Here is a 22249-nt window from a genome sequence, read left to right as displayed (position 1 = left end):
GGTTTGGTGAGTGCTCTTGGCCCTCCCAGACAGACCTGCACCAGAGTGGTGGCACCTGGTGCCCTGCTGTGTGACAATCACCTCCAAACTGTTTCCTTTTTCCTTCCTCCTGTCAACCCCCAAAGCTTTGTCCTTTTCTGCTTCCTCCTTCTCTTCTCAGACAAGCATCAGCCTACCTTGTATCTGCCCACCATCATCCGTTTCCTTTATTATTTACTGACATCATTTATAACCCATTTTCCTCCCCAATGGTGACCCAAAGCAGCTTACATCATTCTCCTCTCCTCCAATATATCTTCGCAATAACCCTGCGTGGAGGTAATACCATCACAAGGTAAATAACATTCCATTAAGTGTCTAATAAGGGGGCAGGACATTTTTTCCATCCATACTGTTGCCAACCCTACTAACTTGTTTCACCAGAGAAGATGGTTGCACTAAAGATGTGGAGCATGTCTGTAGTTGCTACTGAGCCTTTTAAAGAATAGCTTGACCCCATAACACACACACACAAAAGAAATTGCTTGTAGCAAAATATAGACTCTGTAGTGGTCAACTTAACAAGAGGTTGTTGGGAAACAGTTCCCCCACCAAATGTGGGTTTGCAACAACAACAACAACAAAAGTGTTTTTAAAAAGTTGTGCAACTATGAGGCTGGAGCTTACCACAATTGAAAGATCATTGTGTTTTATTTATTTTTGAACAAAATGTCAAGTGTTCCTTGTTTGCCTTGACAAAAGTCAGCTGGATTTAAAAGGTGAAGGGGGAGCTCCAAGTCAGCTTGTACCATTAGTTTATTACTGGTTTAAATCTTCACAATTATTGCTTTGCTGTTGCCACAGTGACATGGAAAATTTTAGTGACAGATGCATAAAAGGCAAGCTTAAAAGCCACCTTGATTTTTACCCCTCCCTGTGCTCTTTCTGTGCTAAAGCATAATGTCCTGAATGCTAAAGTATAATGTGGCATCTCTCTCAAGACACTTGGGTATCTCTGACACGCTCACTGATAAGGATACTATAACTCTTGCTTGCTGGAAACACGTAAGGTTTAAAAGCAGTTCATATTAATCCTGATGGCTCAAAGTGTGCTTGATTTCTGAAGTAAGAGATGATAGAATTAAGAATACCTGGAGATCAAGCCTTCTCCCCTGTTTGGTTCATTCATTCATTCATTCACATCATTTATAGTCCACCTTTCTCACTGAGACTCAAGGCAGATTATACAGTATCAGTCAATACAATCAACAGGATGGGACATCCAATAAACAATGCAAGGGGAGGAAGAAAGGGGGATGGGGAAGGAACACATGGGCCAAGAGACCTTGACTCTTATTCACATAATGGCAAATCATATTTTATCATTACATCTGAGGCATTACATTGTTTCTTCGATCATTATAATAATAATAATAATAATAATAATAAATTTATTTTTATATCCCGCCCTCCCCCGCCAAAGGCGGGCTCAGGGCGGCTTACAGACATAGCATTCCATGATTCAAATAAAACAATATACACAACAATTTAAATATAATCAGTTACATAAATAATTAAATAAAATAGATAAAATAGGTGCTATAAATACTATAAGTTATGATGTCCACAAGATGGCTAGGTAACTACACGTCAGTTTAGCCGGGTTCTATTTCAAAGGCAAGCTGGAAAAGAAATGTTTTGCAAGCCCTGCGGAATTGGTTCAGGTCCCGCAGGGCTCGTATCATCTCTGGAAGATGGTTCCACCATCGAGGGGCCATTACGGAGAAGGCTTGCTCCCTGGTAGTCTTCAGTCTAGCCTCTCTTGGCCCAGGGATTGTTAGCAGATTTTGAGAACTGGATCTTAGTGCTCTCTGGGGGATATATGGGGAGAGGCGGTCCCTTAGGTAGGCAGGTCCTCGGCCTCATTATGACCTGCAGATAAGCCTTATCAATGTCAATATGGAATTGAGTATGTAAAATATGTTTTGATTGATGTTCAAATATCAATGTTGTGGTGTGAATTTCCACCATCATTGGTGAGGTGTTGCATTGGGTGGTTTTGTGCAGTTTTCTAGAATCCTCTCAGAACTATTTAGTGTGTTAAAAGATATAAAAGAGAAGGAGACTTTATAAAGGATCTGTCAAATGCAACATGAACAAGGTTGGGGCCCAGAGATCTCCCATCCTGACTTTGTGGGCTCTTTGTCCCCTGCTGATCAGTCAGCTTGCCATTAAATCTCATCATGCTAAAGTGTGTTGCTTTACCAGCCAGAGTACATAAAAAGTTGGTCCAAAGTGAAAAGACACTTGCCTGCAGATGAAGCAGGAAGAGGCTGTGCATAACTGTCCTGAGAGTTTACTAAATTAATAAGAGTTAAAACTGGAGTGCAATTTGTCACTTTCAGGTTCCCAAAGCATTTTTAGCTTGACAAGGCTATAAGCAAGTCCAGGAACTTGCTTATTCCATGCAACCTCTGACCCATGATTAGTCATAATGACTCCTGCAAACAATTCCAATGGATCTTCTAAAGTTCTTTCTTCATTAACATCCAACATGCTGTTGATTTGGTTCACACTTATTTAAGCAGTTTTGCAACTTACCTCCTTGCGGCTCCCATCCAGAGGCAGGCTGCACAGCCTTGCGTCTGGGGGCCAGTTTGCCTCCTCGCAAGGAGAAGGAGTGGGCAGGACATCATCAGAGGTGGGGGCGGAGCAGGCACACCCTATAGGCGGGCTCCACTCCCTCCTCTCATTCTTCGCCTCGTGCTCAGGGAAGGCAGAGCGCAGCTTGTGTGCTCTTTTCCTGCACGAGGCCTGTTGCCAGTCACCGCGACTTTTTGGGCCGCGGTGTTTGGCACGTCGGACTTTGCTACGGCTGCTTGTTAAGGCAGTGCTGGAAAATAATGGTGGCCACACAAAATATTGACACTTTGGGCTCCATTTGGGCATTATCACTTAGGGGTGTACTCGCTTTTGTTGCCAGCAATTTAGACTTTAATGGCTGTGTGTTGCGTAATTTTGAGGGGACAGCACATTTACACTGTTATACAAGCTGTAGACTCATTACTTTACATTGTAGCCAAGTGTCATTTCTTCAGTGTTGTCACATGAAAAGATATACTTAAATACTTACAAAATGTGAGGGGGTGTACTCACTTCTGTGACACACTGTATTTGTAAAGACGAGCCAGGATTCAGATATGGTCAGCTTGAAGAATTTAATTTTGAACTGAAATTTGGCATCAGCCAATATTTGCATGACATTAAATAGGGAAGAAGGGGGAAATCAATTTTAAAAGATAGTGCTTGAGAGAATAAACTCCCTGCTGGCCTGCACCCAATGTGTGGCATTCTTCAGCCTATTTTCTTGCTGTTGTGATGAAGGCGAATCTTTGTCGTGCTCTGGTTTTCTCTGTGCTTCATAGCTGGGTTGGTTAAAACTGCAATTTTAAATTATCCATTTATCTTAATAGAAGCCTTGGGGCATTACCTTGCTGTTACCTTCCGAGGCAGTAATTTACTCTGACATCTTCTCTTGGTTGTTCTTTTTTTTTAATGTACGTTACAGTCATCAGTATGGCTGTTTGGTTGAGATTGTGGGAGAAGTTCTGCTGCTCTGCATGACTCAGGTTTCTTAAAGATTTTCTAAGACACTTTGTTCCATAGATTGATGCTTTTTCATCTCCCGCTTCCTTCTTTCCAGGGTCTTTATGTTTTTGTGGTCTATTTTATTCTACACAACCAGCTTTGCTGCCCTGTAAAAGCAAGTTACACAGTTGAAATGAATGGGCATACAAGTCCAGGCTCTGCATTTTTCACCCATGGCAGTGGCATGCCCCCAGCAGGAGGAGAGATCAGCAAATCTACTCAGAACCTTATCAGTGCTATGGAAGAGGTACTGACATCACCTCAGCATTTAGAGAACAGATGTATTTATACATTTATTAAGAACTCTGAAATACAGATATGAGAACCAGTGTTATCCGATGAATAGTCAAACACATATGGCTTAAAATCTTATCTCTGCTACAGGCTCATCAAGCCACTTAGAATTTCTCAGGGTCAAACTACAGATTGAACAGAAGACCACTGTCACATCTCCTGAAGTTTATTTTAACATTGTTTTTTTTTTGGGGGGGGGGGTTTGGATCAGGACTATGGAGCAACAGGTTAACAGTACAGGAATCTGTTATTTTCCTCTATGGGAGTTAACAGCAACTTGAGATGGGATTCTGTTTAAGGAGTGGCAGTGGGAAACGGGATGTTCCATGTAATTTGTCATTTGACCCTTGCTCTTAGCTCCCCATTGGTATGACTGAAACATCACAAGGTTGTATATAAAGTGAGAGTAAATGTAGTGAAGACTGCAAAGCACTTATTTATTTGCAAATGTTTGGATTTGTGGGCTACCTTTGCACGAATCAATAGAGTCTCAAATCAGCTTTCAATAAAACAAAAACATACAAAACAAGCAAAACACTAATTAAAGCCTAGGAAAACGAGAAAGTTTTCCATCTGTAACTTAAAGCCTCCAATGGAGTTGCTCACGAAAGGGAACTTCACGATGCCAGTGTCAATGCTGCTCAAGCAACAGCCCTCAGAAGGCTGGACTTGAAGGCAACTGGTACATTTGGCTCTTTGCTTGATCTTACGAAGTGGGAAGAGGGACACATGGGAAAAGACACACCCTCAGACATCGCAAACATTATGAAATTATGAATGGATACGAAATGGTGGCCAATCCTTAGCTTCTTGAAAGAAGTGCGCAGGCAAATCAGCCAAAACTGGAAGTGTGCTGTCCTGGCTGTGGCCATCACAAAGGCATCTATAGGCAATACAAGATACAAGAACACTCTCAAAGAGTCATGTAAATGGTAAATGTTCTTCATTGCATTTGGGTCTTTCCTCTGAGAGATTTTTTATCCTCATAACCAGCCTTCAGATGACTGTTAGACTGAAGCCCTATCCTGACAGTTATGAATGGGGGATCATTAAATGTGTGAAAAGAGGAGCATGATTGCACCCACAGCCCCAGCCTCCATGCACTGACTGGCTCATCTGCACAGAGCCTACACATATACTGCGGAAGAGCTGGTCAGTGTTGGGTGAAGGTCAAGGAAGCACTCTCACTTCCCTCTTTGTGGGGAGATTGTCCCCACCAGTTAATTATCTGCACAGGCTTAAGAAATGGAGATCTGCTCAAACTACTTAGTGAGTTTCATAGCTGAGCAGGGATTTCAACCATATCCAGACCCAACTACCATAACATGCTAGCTATTTAGCAGCAGTAGTTCAATTCACAATTTGTGCCTGCAAATCACAGGCAAGCAAAATTATTTTGTGCAATGATTCAAGCTTGTTTAAAAGCTTATTTTTGTAAAATTACCATTCTTTGTGCACTGTTGCCATGCTGCAAGTTCTTTGGGCGTTAACTCATTATAGAGTCCATGGAAAGCAGGTCACAGTTTGACATTAGTTATTCACTTTACCTTTTCAGGTTCTTGTAGATATAGCCATTAGAGACATGACAAGTTGCTTTGTTGTATACTGAATGGTTTATAGAAAGGCACCTTTGAATGAATGGTTCTTAGCCTTGGTCCATGCCTAGCTATAAGCCCTAATGGAGTAGTGAAGGGTATTGGGGAAATAACCTATTCAAAGATTAGTAGCTGAAAAATAAATATATTTATTTATGGTCTTTTTGAGGTATCAGAGAAGAAAATGCTCCCATCTACAGATTTTTTTTTTTGAGGCTACGGTTGATTTGATCATTTTTGTATTTAGGAAAATTATTTGGAGAAACTAGGGATACGTGTTTGGGGATTTATTTATTCTTATAGTCCAGGACTGCAAGAGGGGGAGTCAAGGCAGCAAAAAATTATTTGGGATGGGGCTGATCACTCTTGGAGCCCACAAAGCTGGGTAAATCATGTGGTTTGCTTTTATATGATGTTTGCATGAGATCTGGGTATTGTGAGGGGAACAGACTTTGACATCTCAGTAAAGTGAACAAGGACAAAGTATTTCTATTAAGTGGCTCATTAAAAGAAGAATATCAGGATGGATTCCTGGCTGAGGGAGACATGAGGGAATCAGTACCATCACAGAAATGCTTAGGAGCTGGGGTCATAAGGAATCCTTGCAGATGGTTGCAATTTACACCTTTGGAAATAAGTGTCATCTACTTAATTTTTTTTCCTACAGTTACCAGCTGACTGGGAGAGAGCATCGCTGAGGCCACCCAGTCAGGCCAGTGCTGTCTTCAAGCAGAGCCCACAGAATGGCAGTGCTTTCACAGCTCCTGGAGGGTTCAGCAACAGCTCCTTGGTGGCTGATGAAGAATCACAAGAATTTGATGATCTAATATTTGCTTTAAAAACTGGTCAGTGTGATTTCTATATGAAGCATACATGCCATACTTTGAAATTCAACAGGTTTTTACAAAGATCAGGGGTGATTACAGACCAGCACTTTGGACCGACTCAGAGATGGCTCTGAAATCAACCCAAAAAACCTCTCCAGACGGCAACATCTACCACCCATCCTCATCCCATCCTCACCCCATCCTCCAGCCCTTGCAATGCAACACAAAAAGTTACCATTTCCAAAGTGGTAGCAAATATCTGAGCTGCACGCCAGTCGCCTCCTTGGTGTCTGGAAGTGGAAGGGTGCAAGCAAGGCGCCTTGGCGGTGTGAAACCACCAAGTCGCATTGGCTTTTTAAAAACAAAACTGTTCAGAACACAAGTGTGCACATGACTATTGAAAATGTATTTATTTATTTATTTAATTTATTTTATTTATATCCCGCCCTCCCCACCGAAGGCAGGCTCAGGGTGGCTCACAGGTTGGGGTCAAACAATGACCGAACAAGATAAAACAGTGATAAAACATAAAAACAATTATTAAAACATGAATATCAATTGGTGCTAGTACAGTAGTTCATACACACAGTTAAGAAACCCAAGCTGAGTGACGGGAATGGTGTGCAACAGCCGTCTGAACATGCCCATGTCGCCCCATGGACAGGATGGGGACGGCTTGCGGGGGAGTGTGTGGAGGCTTCAGGATAATTCTTTTTGAGCTGTCCCGATTTGGGATGCCTCCCATCCACCGCAAAATGCCCGTCTGTTACCAGCCCAGGTGTACTTTTTTGTTATTGCATTTGGGCTTCCAGTTCAAATTAAAGCACAAGTGTTGATTAGGGACAAGTGTTTATTCCCTGTACTAATGTTAATATGCAGGAGAGAGGACAGTATGGTATTGCCCAGTCTCATCCAATCTCAGAAACAGTGCAGGGTTGGTTCTTGGACAGGAGACCACTAAGGAAAACTCTGCAAAGGAAGACAATAGCAAGGTCTGCACTGGCTGCTTATAGGGTACCGGCTCTGTTTCAAGGTCTTAGTTTTGACTTTTAAAGCCTTGCACAGCCTGGGACCAACATACCTGCAGGACCGTCTCTCACCATGTATGCCCCGGAGGTCACCTTTTGACTGTCCCTGGCCCAAGAGATGCCCATCTTGCCTCTACCAGGGCTTTTTCAGTCCTGGCCCTGACCTGGTAGAAACAGCCCCCAAGGAGATCCGGTTCCTACTTGGCTTGTTAGCCTTTCATAGGGCCTGTAAAACGGAGCTGTTCCGCCAGGCTTTTGAATGAGGCAGCGGGTGTCCATTTGTTAGGTCGGTTGGCCTCCCCTGCTGTACCATCATGTCCTACCATCATCAGTGCTGAAAAAATTATGCTATTAATATAACATTGCTATTTCATCATTATTCGGACTGTTGTTACTGGCATCATAATACATGTTATGTAAAGTGCTGATTAGTTTCTGAGTGTAATGCTGTAACTGATTTTATTATGATTTTTGCTGTTTTGTTTTATTATTATATATTTGATGTACTCCACTCTGAGCCCCCATGGGGGAATGGGCCAAGAAACAAATCACTTCTGAGGAATCAGTTTAAGCCACAGGTTCAACTACAGGAGCAGGAGAGCCAGGCAATGAGGCTGGGATCAGAAATGAGGTGGGAGCAGGTGGAGTTACAACTGAGGAAGAAGCAGGGGGAACACTATTATCAGTAACTGCTAGAAAGATTCCTAAGCAGTGCACAAGCAGAAAGTTGTACAGTGGTCAAGGGAGCAAGCATCTTGCAACATGTCTAGAAAAGCCAACTTTAGGTTGTTTGCTATTAGAGACAGTATCCATTACATATGATCATTGTAATCCCTTTAGCAAATATCCCTGGCTCACATACTAGTTCCTCCTCTTGAACATGGCCAAGTAAATCTTCACATGCAGGTAACTCAGCAGCACTGCTATGTATTGTCAGCTCCCTTCCACCAACTGCTTCTGTTTAAAAGAGTTTAGATAGATATGACAGCATAAGAGAAATATCATTGAATAAGGTATAAAGTAGCAACAAAATAATTTTCTACTTTGACCATGGGAAAGGCACATGTTCCTAAGTGTATAATGTCTCCTTTGGAAAACCATCCTATTTAAGGGATGAATTATGAGTGCCCTTAAGAAATGCTCCCTTTTCATCCTCTGTATAACCTGGACTAAAAGATATCTCAAGCTCACTTTACAGGTATAGCAAATTTTCTCAGCAAACTAGCTCTTCCAGAGTGCTTTTAACTGCAATGAGCCTATGCTAGAATGCATGCATGTTTGATTTCAATGGGAGATGACTTCATGGCTAAAAATTCAGTTATCACATATGAGTAATAGTCTTCCTGGTTCATACCTATCTCAGGGTCTCCGACCCCCTCCCCCCTCCTCCCTTTCCAGAAATGAGTACTATAGAAAATACACATTTGTCCTGTCTGTTAGGCCTTCAGAAATGAAACCAAAAGTAAATATGATTACTGTTGGAGATTCCCAATGAATATATCTGTACTTACGTAGTATAGTATACACTGTAGATTGCAAGAGAAACCAGTGCTAATAACATTACATAGGCTGCTTAACATGTATGTGCACAAAATTTCAAGAGAAGTATGGGAAGAGCAAGGTGAGATCTAATAACAAATAACCTTAAGTATATTATTAAACCATTCAGACAACAGATCTCAGTTCAGGGACCTTGCTCATTTTGTAAAATAAACAGTCATCGAAGCACATTTAGTTAGAACTCAAGTTCAAAGCAGTGCAACTAATGTCTGCTTTAGATCCTAAGGTGTCCTGTTTATGACTGTGAGAGGAATACAGGTTATAAAATGGGATAACATTATTGATTTTTTTAAATAAGTTGTTTTTAGAAATATTCATGCAGAAATCTCTCAGGAATTGTAGGCCAACAAAGTCACATCATTGTTTAATCTAATACATCATCCTGTTTTCCTCAGTGGTCAATCAGATATCCCTCTTGCCATAGGAGGCCTATGTACGGGACATGGAAACCTTTCCTGTTCTTGCCCTGTAGCAACTAGTGTTCAGATGAATTCTTCCTCTGAACATGGGGGCATGTATTTAGGCATCATAGCTAATAGACTTAATGCGTTTGTCTGATCCTTCTAAGCATTTATTTTAGCTAGTGGTAGAGTTGCCAGGTCCCACTGGTGGGGGATGGGGGAAACTTACTAAGAGAAAGAGAAAGGCCCAGATCATGTCACCAGCATTACACAGGAAGTGACACCATCACACCAGCAGCTTCTGGGTGACATTTGGGTGTTTTGGGCAAAAACTCTATAGCAAAACTGGCTTCTGCCTAGAGTTTTTGCCTGAATAGCAAAGTGTCACCCAGAAGCTGCTGGTGTATGATGTCACTTCCTATGTGATGCCAACAACATGGCCTGGGCCTTCCTGTTTCTACTGCTAAACTTTGTGGCCAGCTGAACAGCAGCTGGGGGGCAGGGCCTGGTGGCAGGGGATCCCCATCTCCAGGGGGGCCTGGGAACCCTAGCTAGTGGCCATCACTGTATCCAGGCCAATGAGGGTCTGGCAGACTATGTTGGTAGTTCTTTGATTTAGTGATCTTGAGTTGCGAGTAAGCAGTAAAGAGGCTAAGTTTGCAGATAATACTCAGTTGTTGAGAGTGGTGAGAACCAGGAAGTGGTGAGAACCAGGAACCAGGGTGCTCCAGAGGATCTATCGAGGCTGGGCAAGTAGATGTCAGCATGACAGGTTAGGTTCAACATGTTAAATTCACTGGTATAGCAAATCAGTAGTCTCTGTCTTATTTAGCAGAGTGCACTACTGGCTACACACAGCGGTAGCTTTTTTGCTCTGTATTTTTTTTTTTTTAGTTTTACAAACGTTTATTTCAACACCAATAGTAATTTCCAAAACAATATATCCACAGCAATTCGCATACAGATAGGTTTACAAAGAGTAAGGAAAACTAGCATCGGAGCTGTGACCTATCCCTGGTCTTCCAAATGGGGTTGAATGCAGTATCAAACCATTATCAAACACTTCATCTTATCAACATTTTATCCACATTTATAGTAACACTAACATTACCTTGTACCTTTTACCTATAAACATATCTACCTTATTCCTTTTTTAACCATTTATAAAACTTTTCCCATTTTTTTGTTGCTTCAGCTTTGGGTATCCCTTTTAACATATTTAACAAAATGTCCATCTCCGCGGCTTGTAGTGTTTTGTCTACAACCTCCTCTAGTTCTGGACACTCTTTTTGTCTCCAGTGGCTGGCGTATACAATTCTTGCCACTGTTAGGACATATATTGTCAGATGTTCATCCTCCTGAGGGACTTCCTTTCTCACTAAAGAGAGTAACATGACTTCGGGTTTAAACTGCCAATTTATATTTAACATCACCTTCAACATCTCATAAATTTTGACCCAAAATTTCTTTGCCAGTTTGCACGTCCACCAAAGGTGGAAGAATGAACCTATCATTATCCCGCATTTCCAACATTTTGGGGGAGTGGACGGATTGATCTTATTTATATAAGATTTATATAAGATATGTATAAAGATTTATATAAGATATATAATGTTTGGCTGAAACTTAAAAAGAAAATATACAATAAAGTCCCGAGATGGATATCGCCTAGTGAGGCTTCAATCCAGCCACAATTAAGGGACTATTCAAAGACAGTTAGATACCAAGACATCTTAGATAGAAATGATAGAATGAGCAGGAAAGAGGAATTGGAGACGAAAGGCATAAAATTAGACTGGTGGACCATGACCCTGGTACTGGCTAAATTTAATAAAGATAAACTGATTGGGTTCACCAATTCCAAGTTTGATTTTGATAAAATTTTATTAAATAAGGTGGATAAAGTAATTAAAAAACTTATAATTATATGATGCAGATGAAATTAGAGGATGAAGCTGTCAAGGAAGTAATGCTGAAATGGTCCAAAAACTTAACAAAAAATATAGATCTAGAAACATGGTCACGTTTCTGGAAAATGAACTACAAAGCTATTAAGCCGATTAACTTCAGAGAAAAAATTTTTAAGTTATTTCACAGGTGGCACAGCTTCTTTGCTCTGTATGTGCTAGCAAACTCACACAGATCCACTTACCAGTTTCAAACTAATAGAGTTTTTTATTTAGCAAACTCCATTCTAGATAGGATAGATGAGAGGAACAGAATCTATTCTAACTACCTGGATTGATGCAGATGGAGATTACATCCATGATGCCAAAAATGGAAAGCAAAACATTCTGCTTCTTTTTTTGTACAAGAAACTCAGAGTGAACAGAAGGATGGAAGCAATTCTTTGAGAGTATCAAAGGGACAGAGGCAGAAGAGTAAACAGAAAGGAAACTCACAGTTTGCCTATCTGTCTGACTGTCTTGTACCCTTCCTCAGAAGGTGGAGGCTAAGAGACAACATCTGATCCTTCTCTTCCAACACAACATGGGCAAGTGCAAAGTAATGCACATTTGAACCAAAAATCCTAACAATAAATAAACATTGATGGGGTCCAAACTGGTGGAGACTGACCAGGAGAGAGATCTTGGAGTTGTGGTAGATAACTCACTGAAAATGTTGACTCTGTGCAAAAGCAATAAAAAAGGCAAATGCTGTGCTAGAGGTTATTAGGAAGGGAACTGAAAACAAATCAGCCAATGTCATAATAAAAAGGTAAAGGTAGTCCCTTGTGCAAGCACCAGTCATTTTCGACTCTGGGGTGACGTTGCTTTCACAACATTTTCACAGCAGACTTTTTATACGGTGGTTTGCCATTGCCTTCCCCAGTCATCTACACTTTCCTCCCAGCAAGCTGGGTACTCATTTTACCAATCTCGGAAGGATGGAAGGCTGATACTTCACCTCAAATAAGTATCATAATACTGCACCTTTAAAAAGATACTATAGCATGGGAAAAGGGCAACTAAAATGATTAATGGGTGGAACACTTGTTCTATGAAGAAAGATTAAAGAGGTTAGGGCTCTTTAGCTTGGAGAAATGACAACTGAGGGGTGACATAATAGAGGTTTACAAAATTATTCATGAGACAGAGAAGGTAGAGAAAAAAGTACTTTTTTTCCTTTCTCACCATACAAGAACTCAAGTGCACTCAATTAAATTAATAAGCAGTAGGTTTAGAAGAGATAAAAGGAAGTGCTTCTTCACTCAAAGAGTAATTAACATGTGGAATTAACTGCCACAGGAAGTGGTGGTGGCTACAAGCATAGACAGTTTCAAGAGAGGATTAGAAAAACATATAGAGCAGAGGTCCATCAGTGGCTATTAGCCACAAGGTATAGATAGAACTCTCTGACTGATTTCGCGCTAGGCTTGTTCCAGATGGAGAGCCCTTTTGCTCCCAGTGCTTCTCTTGGTTTTCGGACAAGCTGCCCTGGAGCTGCGAGTTGGTGCACCGCTTTTCCACAGCAAGTGAGATCCTCTTACAAGTGGTTTCTGCTTGCTGCGGGCAGCTTGTGCGAAAACTGAAAGAAGCCCCGGGGGCAAAGGGGCTCTCCACCCAGAATAAGCCCTAATGCAAAATCAGTCTCTGTCTGGGACAAATGATGGTCTCTATTCTTGGTGCTTGTGGGGGAACAATGGGAGGGCTTCAGGAGATCTGGTGCCACTGGTGGACTCCCTGATAGCATCTGGTTTTTGACCATTGTGTGACACAGAATGTTGGACTTGATGGACCATTGGCCTGATCCAACATGGCTTCTCTTATGTTCTGTGATTTGTCATTCACAGTCATATTCTAACATTTAATATTCAGGGACACTGATTTAGATCTGTACATTTAGTCCAAAGGATTAAAGAATGCCCTCATTTCAGGTTGGGAAAATGAGGGAAGAAGAACTTAAAACGCACCCTGTGGCACAGACTTTCCTTTGTCTGTCCTGAATCTACTGTCCATCATATTAATTGGGTGCCCCTGAGTTCTGGTATTATGCAAGGAGACAAAACATTCTAAAAGGCCCCTGTATTTGTCTTTTCTCTAAACTGAAAACTCTCATATATGGTAGTCTTTTCTTATAAGGAAATTACCTTTGTTCAAGAACAAACTATAGTGGCAAACACTTTTAGCCTTAGCAGTCTGGTGCACTGACTGCTTTACATGGCTGCTTTGTATGGAATCTGATATCCAATTTGTATTCCAACATTTTAAAAAAACACAGTTGCTTTCATTGCTGACATCAGAAATTGAACTGAGATTACTATAAACAGAGACTGTTTTAAGGTTCTGACCCTTCTAAAGCCATCTACTTTAATTTGTTATTTAAACACACCATAACCTTACTGTGCAATCAGGTATAAAAAATTGCAACAGGAGCTCCTGTAATTTGTTGTGCTTCTTGAGGCTGGCTGATGCCATCTAATTCAGTGACCAATTCTGAAGTAACCTGCTTAAGGGAAGTTACTGTGCAATCATCTTCAATCAGGAATTCATTTGCATGCCTCCATGTAAAAATATAAATTCTTTCTTAAAAGACTGCTCAGATTCAGCTGTGAATCATTCAAACTCAGCAAAATGCCTTACCAAATTATTTATTTGGTATACATATACAGTGCTTTTCAGATAGATTGGCTGTCAAAGTGGTTTAAATTAAAACATATCACATTGTCAAATGAAAGAAACTGCTGACATGCACAGTTTGGAAGGGGGTTGTGGGGTGGAAGGGAGGTTAAACAATAGATGCAATTTAACCAACAATACATCATCTATTGGGACCTTTCAAAACACTACAGTTCGGAGAGGTGATGGTTGGAGAACATCTCAGATGTTTGTCTTTCATTCTTAGCCTAACCTTCCAGGTGCTGTGGCTTCAGTATCTGGGTCCTAGGGTGTTCCTGACCAATATCAAGAACTTTCTTTCTGGAAGTACAGCTGGATAAAAATAAACTCAGAAGTATAGCTGACCTTCTTCAGGGGAGATCCAGGAGTTGTTAAAGTCAGGTAGATTGCTCTTTACTACAAATTAGCCCCTTTACCATTAACACAGGTAACATCTAGGGCTCCATGCCACTTGTGTCTTCTGAAAGACATGTGAGCAGATTCTCCTATTTACTCCTTAGGAGACATAACCCCCCTTTCTCTAGATCTACTGTTTAAAGATAGGCATCTGGTTATGAAACATACTTAATTAGGTGCATATCTTCCTCCACATCGTTAATCCATCCTGCTGCCATTATTCTTTGTTGTCATTTAGCTTGCTTGAAGGACTGCCTCTTTCCCATGCCTGTCTCTAGGTAATGGATCACTCCCAGGCATCTCTGTTCTGGGAAACCAACCATTCACTGTCACAGAGCCATTTTGTTTCTGTATGCCATGCATTTCCTTTCTCATCTCTCAAAATATTTTAGAGATCCACAGAAGACTCTCATGCCCTAAAACTTAAAGGGGGGGAAAGATGGTTACAACTCCATTGATGTCAGGCCATCCATGGGTGTGTGTAGAATGAAACTGAATGTGCCAGATTTCCAACTGATTAACATTTCATAAATTATTTGCTAAGTGAGACATTGGTAACAATTAATCTCCTGCAAGCACAACATATTCAGAACTTGGAGAGCCAGATTTATTGATGGTACAACTGACCTGAAGCTGACGAATTGGCAACAGGAATAGCTTTGCCAAGTCCATCAAACAACTTTAGCCTTTGGTCATTTGTAACTGGCTTTACTGGAAAGTAATATCTGGCATTAATCTCTTTGACATTAGCATGTTTAATTACACTTTCCTGCTCTTCTAAATAAATAGGAACTACAAGTCTTGAAATGCTGGCATTTTTATGCTTGAATCACTTTTCCTGAGACCGGAACACAGAAACCTCCAGCAAGAGTTGTATGGCTGTGCCACTTGCAGAAGTAATTGGAAGTGGGAAGAGGAGCAGGGCACAGTTGTACTTACTTTTTTGTTCATAAAAAATTAAAGCTGCTTATTCCATCATCCTCATAGGGTGCTCTACTCATACCATCTCTGTGGAGAAAATGCCGGGAGCCATTACCTTTACAAGCCAATCCTCTTCTTGGTGTAAGGTGCAGACTTTGACCAAGTTCCCTCAAGTCAACCTTACTACCATCAGGGCATTTCCACTAGCATTGTATAAACACTGAGGTCTTGTATTTTGCACAGGAGTTTTCCTTACAGGCATACATCTCCTAGAGGGTAAAGAGAGAAAGAAGTCTGGGAAGAATCAGAAGGAGTAACTGTAATAATCTCCTTTTCACATCCTGGAGGTTTTGTGTGCATTGCTGTTCTGTGCACTGCTCATTAAAGGCTTCAGGGTCCCAAGAAGATACAACAGGGGAGACTCTGCATGAAAGAGGGTGAGATGTTGCACAAAGAGCTAAACAGGAAAAGAACATTTTCCTCATCAAAGGCAAACTCTTATGCAGTCAATGAAGAAGTGCTGTTTCAGCTGTGGAATTTTTAGAGCACTAACATTCTGGAATAAGGAAGAACTAGGGCATTTTACACAACAATTTTAAAAATCATTTTCATGTCTCCTTAATTGCTGAACCCCTCATTCAATGAACCCTGTGAAGGGCTAGACTCTTAATAAAGAAGCCTGCAGGGTAGTCTAGGGCAAGCCAGCCTAGTTAATTCAATTTTAAAATGGTTTAAATTTGGGAATAGAGAACCTGGAAATTCTAAATGTAACTTCACTTCTTTCCTCATCATACTATATATAACATGAATGATCGCAAAATCAGCTCAGGCTTTAAACATCATAAAGGAAGTACTGCAGAATTAAAGAGGCAAGCCCACAGATCTTTGATTTTTAAGAGCAGTTTATCGATACAGAAATCTGGGTCAGGAGTGGGAAGCTGCATTTGTAATGGAAACAAGAGAATGAATATTGAACTCAAACAAAGAGGATAGGTTTGCTCTGCAGAGGATCTGCTGCTTTTTCTGGTTGCAGCCTTCCCAAATGACGTCTTACTTTCTGTCTTTCAGGTGCAGGAATCACTGTCAGCGATATGGACTCCTGCCATGGCAGCCAGGATGGAAGCAGCATGGTTACCTCCCAGATCGTAGAGCTTAGAAGAATACCCATAGCAGACACTCATCTGTAGTAATTCCAACTTTTAAAAAATTCAGCCACCCTGTTTTTATATTTGTATTTTCTTTTGCAGTAAAACACTATATACAGTTGTATAGTAGAATGCTGTGTATTCTAACTGGACAATTAACAAGAAAGGGGTTTTTTTTGTTTGTTTGTTTTTTGTAAATGCAACTTCTTATAGTGGCTGAGGTGCTGACTCAGATTTGAACCCACTAACTTAGATGCACATATTCCATCAGCTGTATACTAATTTTTAAAAAATTAACCTGTATGCATAAGGCTGGTTTAATAAAACACGGTAGAGTCAATTTAATAGACAGAGATGTCTCAGTGTTTGTTTGTTTATTTATTTATTGTAGCTGATCAGAGAAATGAAGACAAGACAAACTGGCCAGAGCAGTGATACTCAGGGGCTCAGAAGCTGCATGTGGCTCTTTTAAAATGCCACTTGTGGCTCTTCTGAACACTTTCACTCAGTGTGGCACTTGCCTCATGTCCCAGGACAATGAGCAAGGCCCTTGCCCAGTGGGGCTTGTAGTTGGCAAGTGGTTCCCACCTTGAAACACGTGCTGTCAGAGGAACAGGTAAACTGCAAGCCTCCTCAGGGGCCAGGCCCCACGCTAGGGGTGGAAGTAAATGATAGTAGTGGCTTTCCATGAACTGTGAAATTAGTACCCCAGGATTACAGGGAAATTTCTTGGTGGGCTGTTGGTAGCCAGGAGCAAGAACAGTCAAGCTCCAGCAACCTCTGCCAGTGCCTCAGGGGCAGACCACTGGCAACCGTAACTGGTATCGGCTCACCAACGATCTCCTGTGCTGCTGTGCGTCAGCTGTAAGTGGATGAGCTAATGCCCATTGCTGGCACTGGTGAGCTGTGGCTCCTGCAGAGACTGGTGAGTGTGGCTGGTCCAGAGCCATTTTCACTTCCAATCCCATTCTTAATTGAAGATATGCTGTTTGTAGAGCTACTAGTTATTTAAACACCTCAAGTCCTTTTCAATATTTTCTGCCCCAATACTCCATTTGCCAAAAGTTAAAATATGACTTTGTCTTGTATCTTGCAGCACATGCCAAGTTGTCAACGCAATGGCCGTTTTCGCACTGACTGGTGCGACCACCCTCCTGATGCCGGCGGATCTGCAGGGATTTCGCACCAGAAGCGCCGGCGCAGCCAAAAGAGCCGGCTACTTCCGTCGCGAAACCCGCTCAAACGTTTTCCTGCTTCTTGGCGGTTTCCGTTTGAGCGGGTTTCGCGATGGAAGTTGCCGGCTCTTTTGGCTGCGCCAGCGCTTCTGGTGCGAAATCCCTGCAGATCCGCCGGCGTCAGGAGGGTGGTCGCGCCAGTAAAAGGTCAGTGCGAAATCAGCCAATGAGTAAAAGTTGAAAAAGCAGAATAAGTAAAGGATAACATTTCTGATCTTTTACACAAATGTAAGCATGAAATGTAAGGCTTTCCCAGTGCCATCCTCAGAAGAGTTGCACCCTACTAGTCAGTGGACTCAGAAGTATATAACTGTGCTGAGGATCTTGTTTACTTATTTATTTGTTTAGACCTTGGGTTGCCAACCTCCACATGAGGCCTGGAGATCCCCCAGAATTATAGTTTGTCTCCAGACTATAGAGATCAGTTCCTCTGATGGAAATGGCTGCTCCGAAGGGTGGACTCTACTGAGGTCTCTCCCCTCCCCAAATCCTGCTGTCCCCAAACTCCACCCTCAATCTCCAGGAATTTTCCAACCTAGAGTTGGCAACTCTACTAATATTCCACGTTTCTTCCTAGTGGGCACTCAAAGCTGTGTACATCATTCTCCCCTTCACCATTTTATCCTCACAACAACCTTTGAGGTAGGTTAAACTGAAGAATGTGTGTGGACTAACGTCACCCAGCAAACTTCAGGGCAAAGTGGCAATTAGAACCTGGGCCTCCCAGATCTTAGTGTGACATTCTAATCACTACACCAGATTGACTGTCTAGATGGTACTGTTTGTGTTGTATATTCAGTAGAACTGCTACATACAAAAAATTACTTAACACAAGAGCACATAGCAGCTCTTCTATCAGGTAGCCCAGGCAAAAAAATCCTGTTTACTTCTTCCGTTGTTTTCAGTGGTCATTTTCGCACTCACCTTCCGCCGGCGCGACCCCCCTCTTCACCGCGCAGGATCTGCGCGGATTTCGCACTAAACGCTGCGGAGCAGCAAGAAAAGCCGGAAGTGCCCGTCGCAAAAGCCGCGCAAACGCCAAACTGCTTTTTGGCGGTTTCAGTTTGAGCGGCTTTTGCGCCGGGAACTTCCAGCTTTTCTGGCTGCTCCGCAGCGTTTAGTGCGAAATCCGCGCAGATCCTGCGCGGTGAAGAGGGGGGTCACGCCGGCGGAAGGTGAGTGCGAAAACGACCAGTATATCCTCTTCTCATCTTTCACCTGAGCAAACTTCATCCAAATGTAAAGGAACTATAATTTCGTGATCTGCTGCAAGCTTTTCCCTTTGTGAGGCTGTTCTGATTAACCATAATCTTCTTTGTAGTCTCTGTGCATCACACCGTTGGGATTTGGTGCCAGCGCCGATCTCAATCGGTAAACTTCAAAGCTGCAGATTTCCGCGCCCACACCTCAGTGCCCATGCCCAGAAGCCCCACTGCGCATGCTCACCGAGGCGGCAGTGGACATCCCACCAGTTCTCTTCTGACCGCCGCTCAGATCAGTCGATCTTCTTCACTCTGGTCCGTGAACTTCTATTAGACTTCTGTTAGCCTTCCTCCTTTTTGGACCTCTTTTCCTGTAGGAATGGTAAACCAATTTCACTATCTACCTGGGAACGTCTCCAGCCCTTCCCGGGGGAAGGGGGGGGGGACTCCTTCTCTCACCCTCTTACCATTTTGTATGGAAAGAGACTAGGGATTTTTTAGACGGTGTACCAAGTGTGGGAGTAAAATCGCCCCACCCGACAGTCAGGCACTCTGCCTACTTTGTCTCAGAGAACTACACAGGACCAACTCGTGCACTCACTGTGCAAAGTTCTCCAAGCAAACTAGGAAAAATAGAGCAGCCCACCTTGCCACAGCCCTCGTAGAATAGGCACTCTCCCCATGAAAAATGTCAGCGTCGACGAGTCATGCTCGAGCCGACCAACCGATCCCGACCACCGGATCGGTGGCTTCGATATCGGTCCATACTGAATATATTTCCTGTGGACTATTCCAAAGAAATTAGACATTTGTTGGCACATTTCAACACAGAAGCCAGAATTCTCTTGACGCAGAGATGGAAATCTCAGGAAATTCCCATGAAAATGGATTTGGTGGGAAAAATTCTGGAAACAGCAGAGCTGGACTTTCTATCCCAGCTGTTGGCTGGGAGATCTAAGGAAGACGCAAGAATGCCCACGAGTTCTTGTATTGTGAGAAAGGGAGAAAAGTACCTCTTTCTCTACTTTCTCCATCCCATGCATTATCTTGTAAAGCTCTATCATGTCACCCTGCAGTCGACGTTTCTCCAAGCTAAAGAGTCCCAAGCGTTTCAACCTTTCTTCATAGGGAAAGTGTTCCAGCCCTTTAATCATTCTAGTTGCCCTTTTCTGGACTTTCTCCAATGCTATAATATCCTTTTTGAGGTGCGGCGACCAGAACTGCACACAGTACTCCAAATGAGACCGCACCATCGATTTATACAGGGGCATTATGATACTGGCTGATTTGTTTTCAATTCCCTTCCTAATAATTCCCAGCATTGCGTTGGCCTTTTTTATTGCAAACGCACACTGTCTTGACATTTTCAGTGAGTTATCTACCACGACCCCAAGATCTCTCTCTTGGTCAGTCTCTGCCAGTTCACACCCCATCAACTTGTATTTGTAGCTGGGATTCTTGGCCCCAATGTGCATTACTTTGCACTTGGCCACATTGAACCGCATCTGCCACGTTGACGCCCACTCACCCAGCCTCAACAGATCCCTTTGGAGTTCCTCACAATCCTCTCTGGTTCTCACCACCCTGAATTCTGTGAATTCTTTTCAACAGAAGAAACTATTGATATACTGATGAACCTGCAGTGCTGCCCAATATTCTGACGTAAATAGTAGCAATGCAGCACAAACAAGTATAATGGTTTGACATTTACAAAAACACCAGCAGAATTCTTTTTTGAAAACTCATTTTAAGAGTGTTACTGAGCAAGATTCGGACTCCAGAGTTACTGACATAAATCTACAATGATAAAGTAATTTTAAGAAAAAGGTATTGGAATTAACCCAAATATAAAGGAAACTTGTCTGTTTATAACCTCTAAAACCATCCAGAGGAAGCTTTTAAGTAATGCTTAGGCAACACAGAATAGGGCAATCCTTAATGTTGGACCACCAAATTTGTTTTCCTATAAGATAGTGGAAAAGCAAGTGAATCCATTAAAATTATTTCAGACGATAAAATAATTTATACTGAGTGGTGTGCCTCAATGTCAAAATCAAAGTACTATTTTGACTTACGAAATCTTGCATGGTAGGGACCCACACTCCTTAGGAACTCTCTCCCTGAAGTACCGGTACCAAGCCCTGTTTCACTTGCCATTTATCTATGCAATATGCATATTAGCCACTAGAAGTGGGACCTTTACAACCATGGTGGGGTTGCCAGGTCCAATTCAAGAAATATCTGGGGACTTTGGGGGCGTAGCCAGGAGACTTGGGGGGTGGAGCCAGGAGCAAGGTTGTGACAAGCATGATTGAACTCCAAGAAGAGTTCTGACCATCACATTTAAAGGGACTGCACAACTTTTAAATGCCTTTTCTCAATTGGAAATAATGAAGGATAGGATCACCTTCTTTGGGGGCTCCTAGAACTGGACTCCCCAGTCCAATCTTTTTAAAACTAGAAGGGTGTTTTGAGGAGAGGCACTGGATGCTATGCTGAAAATTTGGTGCCTCTACCTAAAAAAAACCCCAGCCACTTGAGAGCCCCCGATACCCACCGATCAATTCCCCATTGTACTCTACAGGAATCTGTCTCCATAGGGAATAATGGGGTGCCCAGCAGACATTTCCCTCCCCCCCCCCGCCCTGCCCCCAACTAGGAATTGGCAACACTAAACCATGGCCCTGAGATGACTATGGGACTGTCTCCCTTTGAAACTGATGCCTTGCATTTCTTAGCTTGCCTCCCAATAGGATTGTGAAACCCTCATTTTTTTTTGTCTCCCCTCTGTTTTCCTCTTATATTGATGTTTTTTGACTGGTGGATACATAATTATTTTGTTTTAACTTGAATGTTTTGGGTTGATTTTTATTACTGTAGTTTTATTTTCCGCCCTCTCTATTGTTCTGAACTGCTTTGAATACATTTTAGAAAAGTGACAGATATATCTTTAAAATACAAATCCAACTTCACTATATATTAATGGTCTGGATATGAATGCCAATAACAGGAGTCTGATACAGAAGTCAGCCACCGTGCATTCACTGACTACTTGAAAAGGGACAGCACACTCCCCACCTCTGTGTGACTGCTGCATCCTTGTGGAGAAAATTGCCAAACAAAGCCTCCCTCCCCATGATAAGTGACATTTGGAAAACCATGTTGCTGATCACAGGGAGTAGGCATTTGCACAGTCACTTCCTCTGCATGATCACACACTGCAGATAACCAGGTGATCATGCAGAGGCACATCTGCTCTCAATCCCACCTTGTGCATTAAGTGATTGTATGGGGCTGCCATTTTTACCAGGCTAGGAAAAACAACTTATTCATCACTGATAGCTGGATTTATACACAGCTGCCTTCTGTAGTCAGACCTCTAATCCATGTAGGTCATGC

At 42.2% G+C, this 22249-nt stretch overlaps 1 protein-coding gene across 3 annotated transcripts in view; it reads left to right on the top strand.

The window, feature by feature from the left end:
• Nucleotides 1-16764, top strand: part of ADGRV1 (adhesion G protein-coupled receptor V1) — a 556327-nt gene extending 539563 nt beyond the window's left edge. For all 3 annotated transcript variants that reach the window (XM_060235701.1, XM_060235702.1, XM_060235700.1), the window contains 3 exons: nucleotides 3683-3874; nucleotides 6184-6361; nucleotides 16337-16764. In XM_060235701.1, the coding sequence (XP_060091684.1) occupies nucleotides 3683-3874; nucleotides 6184-6361; nucleotides 16337-16455 (489 nt within the window). In that variant the 3' untranslated portion in view covers nucleotides 16456-16764. The remainder of the gene's footprint in view (nucleotides 1-3682; nucleotides 3875-6183; nucleotides 6362-16336) is intronic.
• The last annotated feature ends 5485 nt before the right edge of the window (nucleotides 16765-22249 follow it).

This window comes from Heteronotia binoei, chromosome 4, assembly GCF_032191835.1.
Source record: "Heteronotia binoei isolate CCM8104 ecotype False Entrance Well chromosome 4, APGP_CSIRO_Hbin_v1, whole genome shotgun sequence".
NCBI lineage: Eukaryota > Metazoa > Chordata > Lepidosauria > Squamata > Gekkonidae > Heteronotia > Heteronotia binoei.
This window is presented reverse-complemented; position numbering and strand designations above follow the sequence as displayed.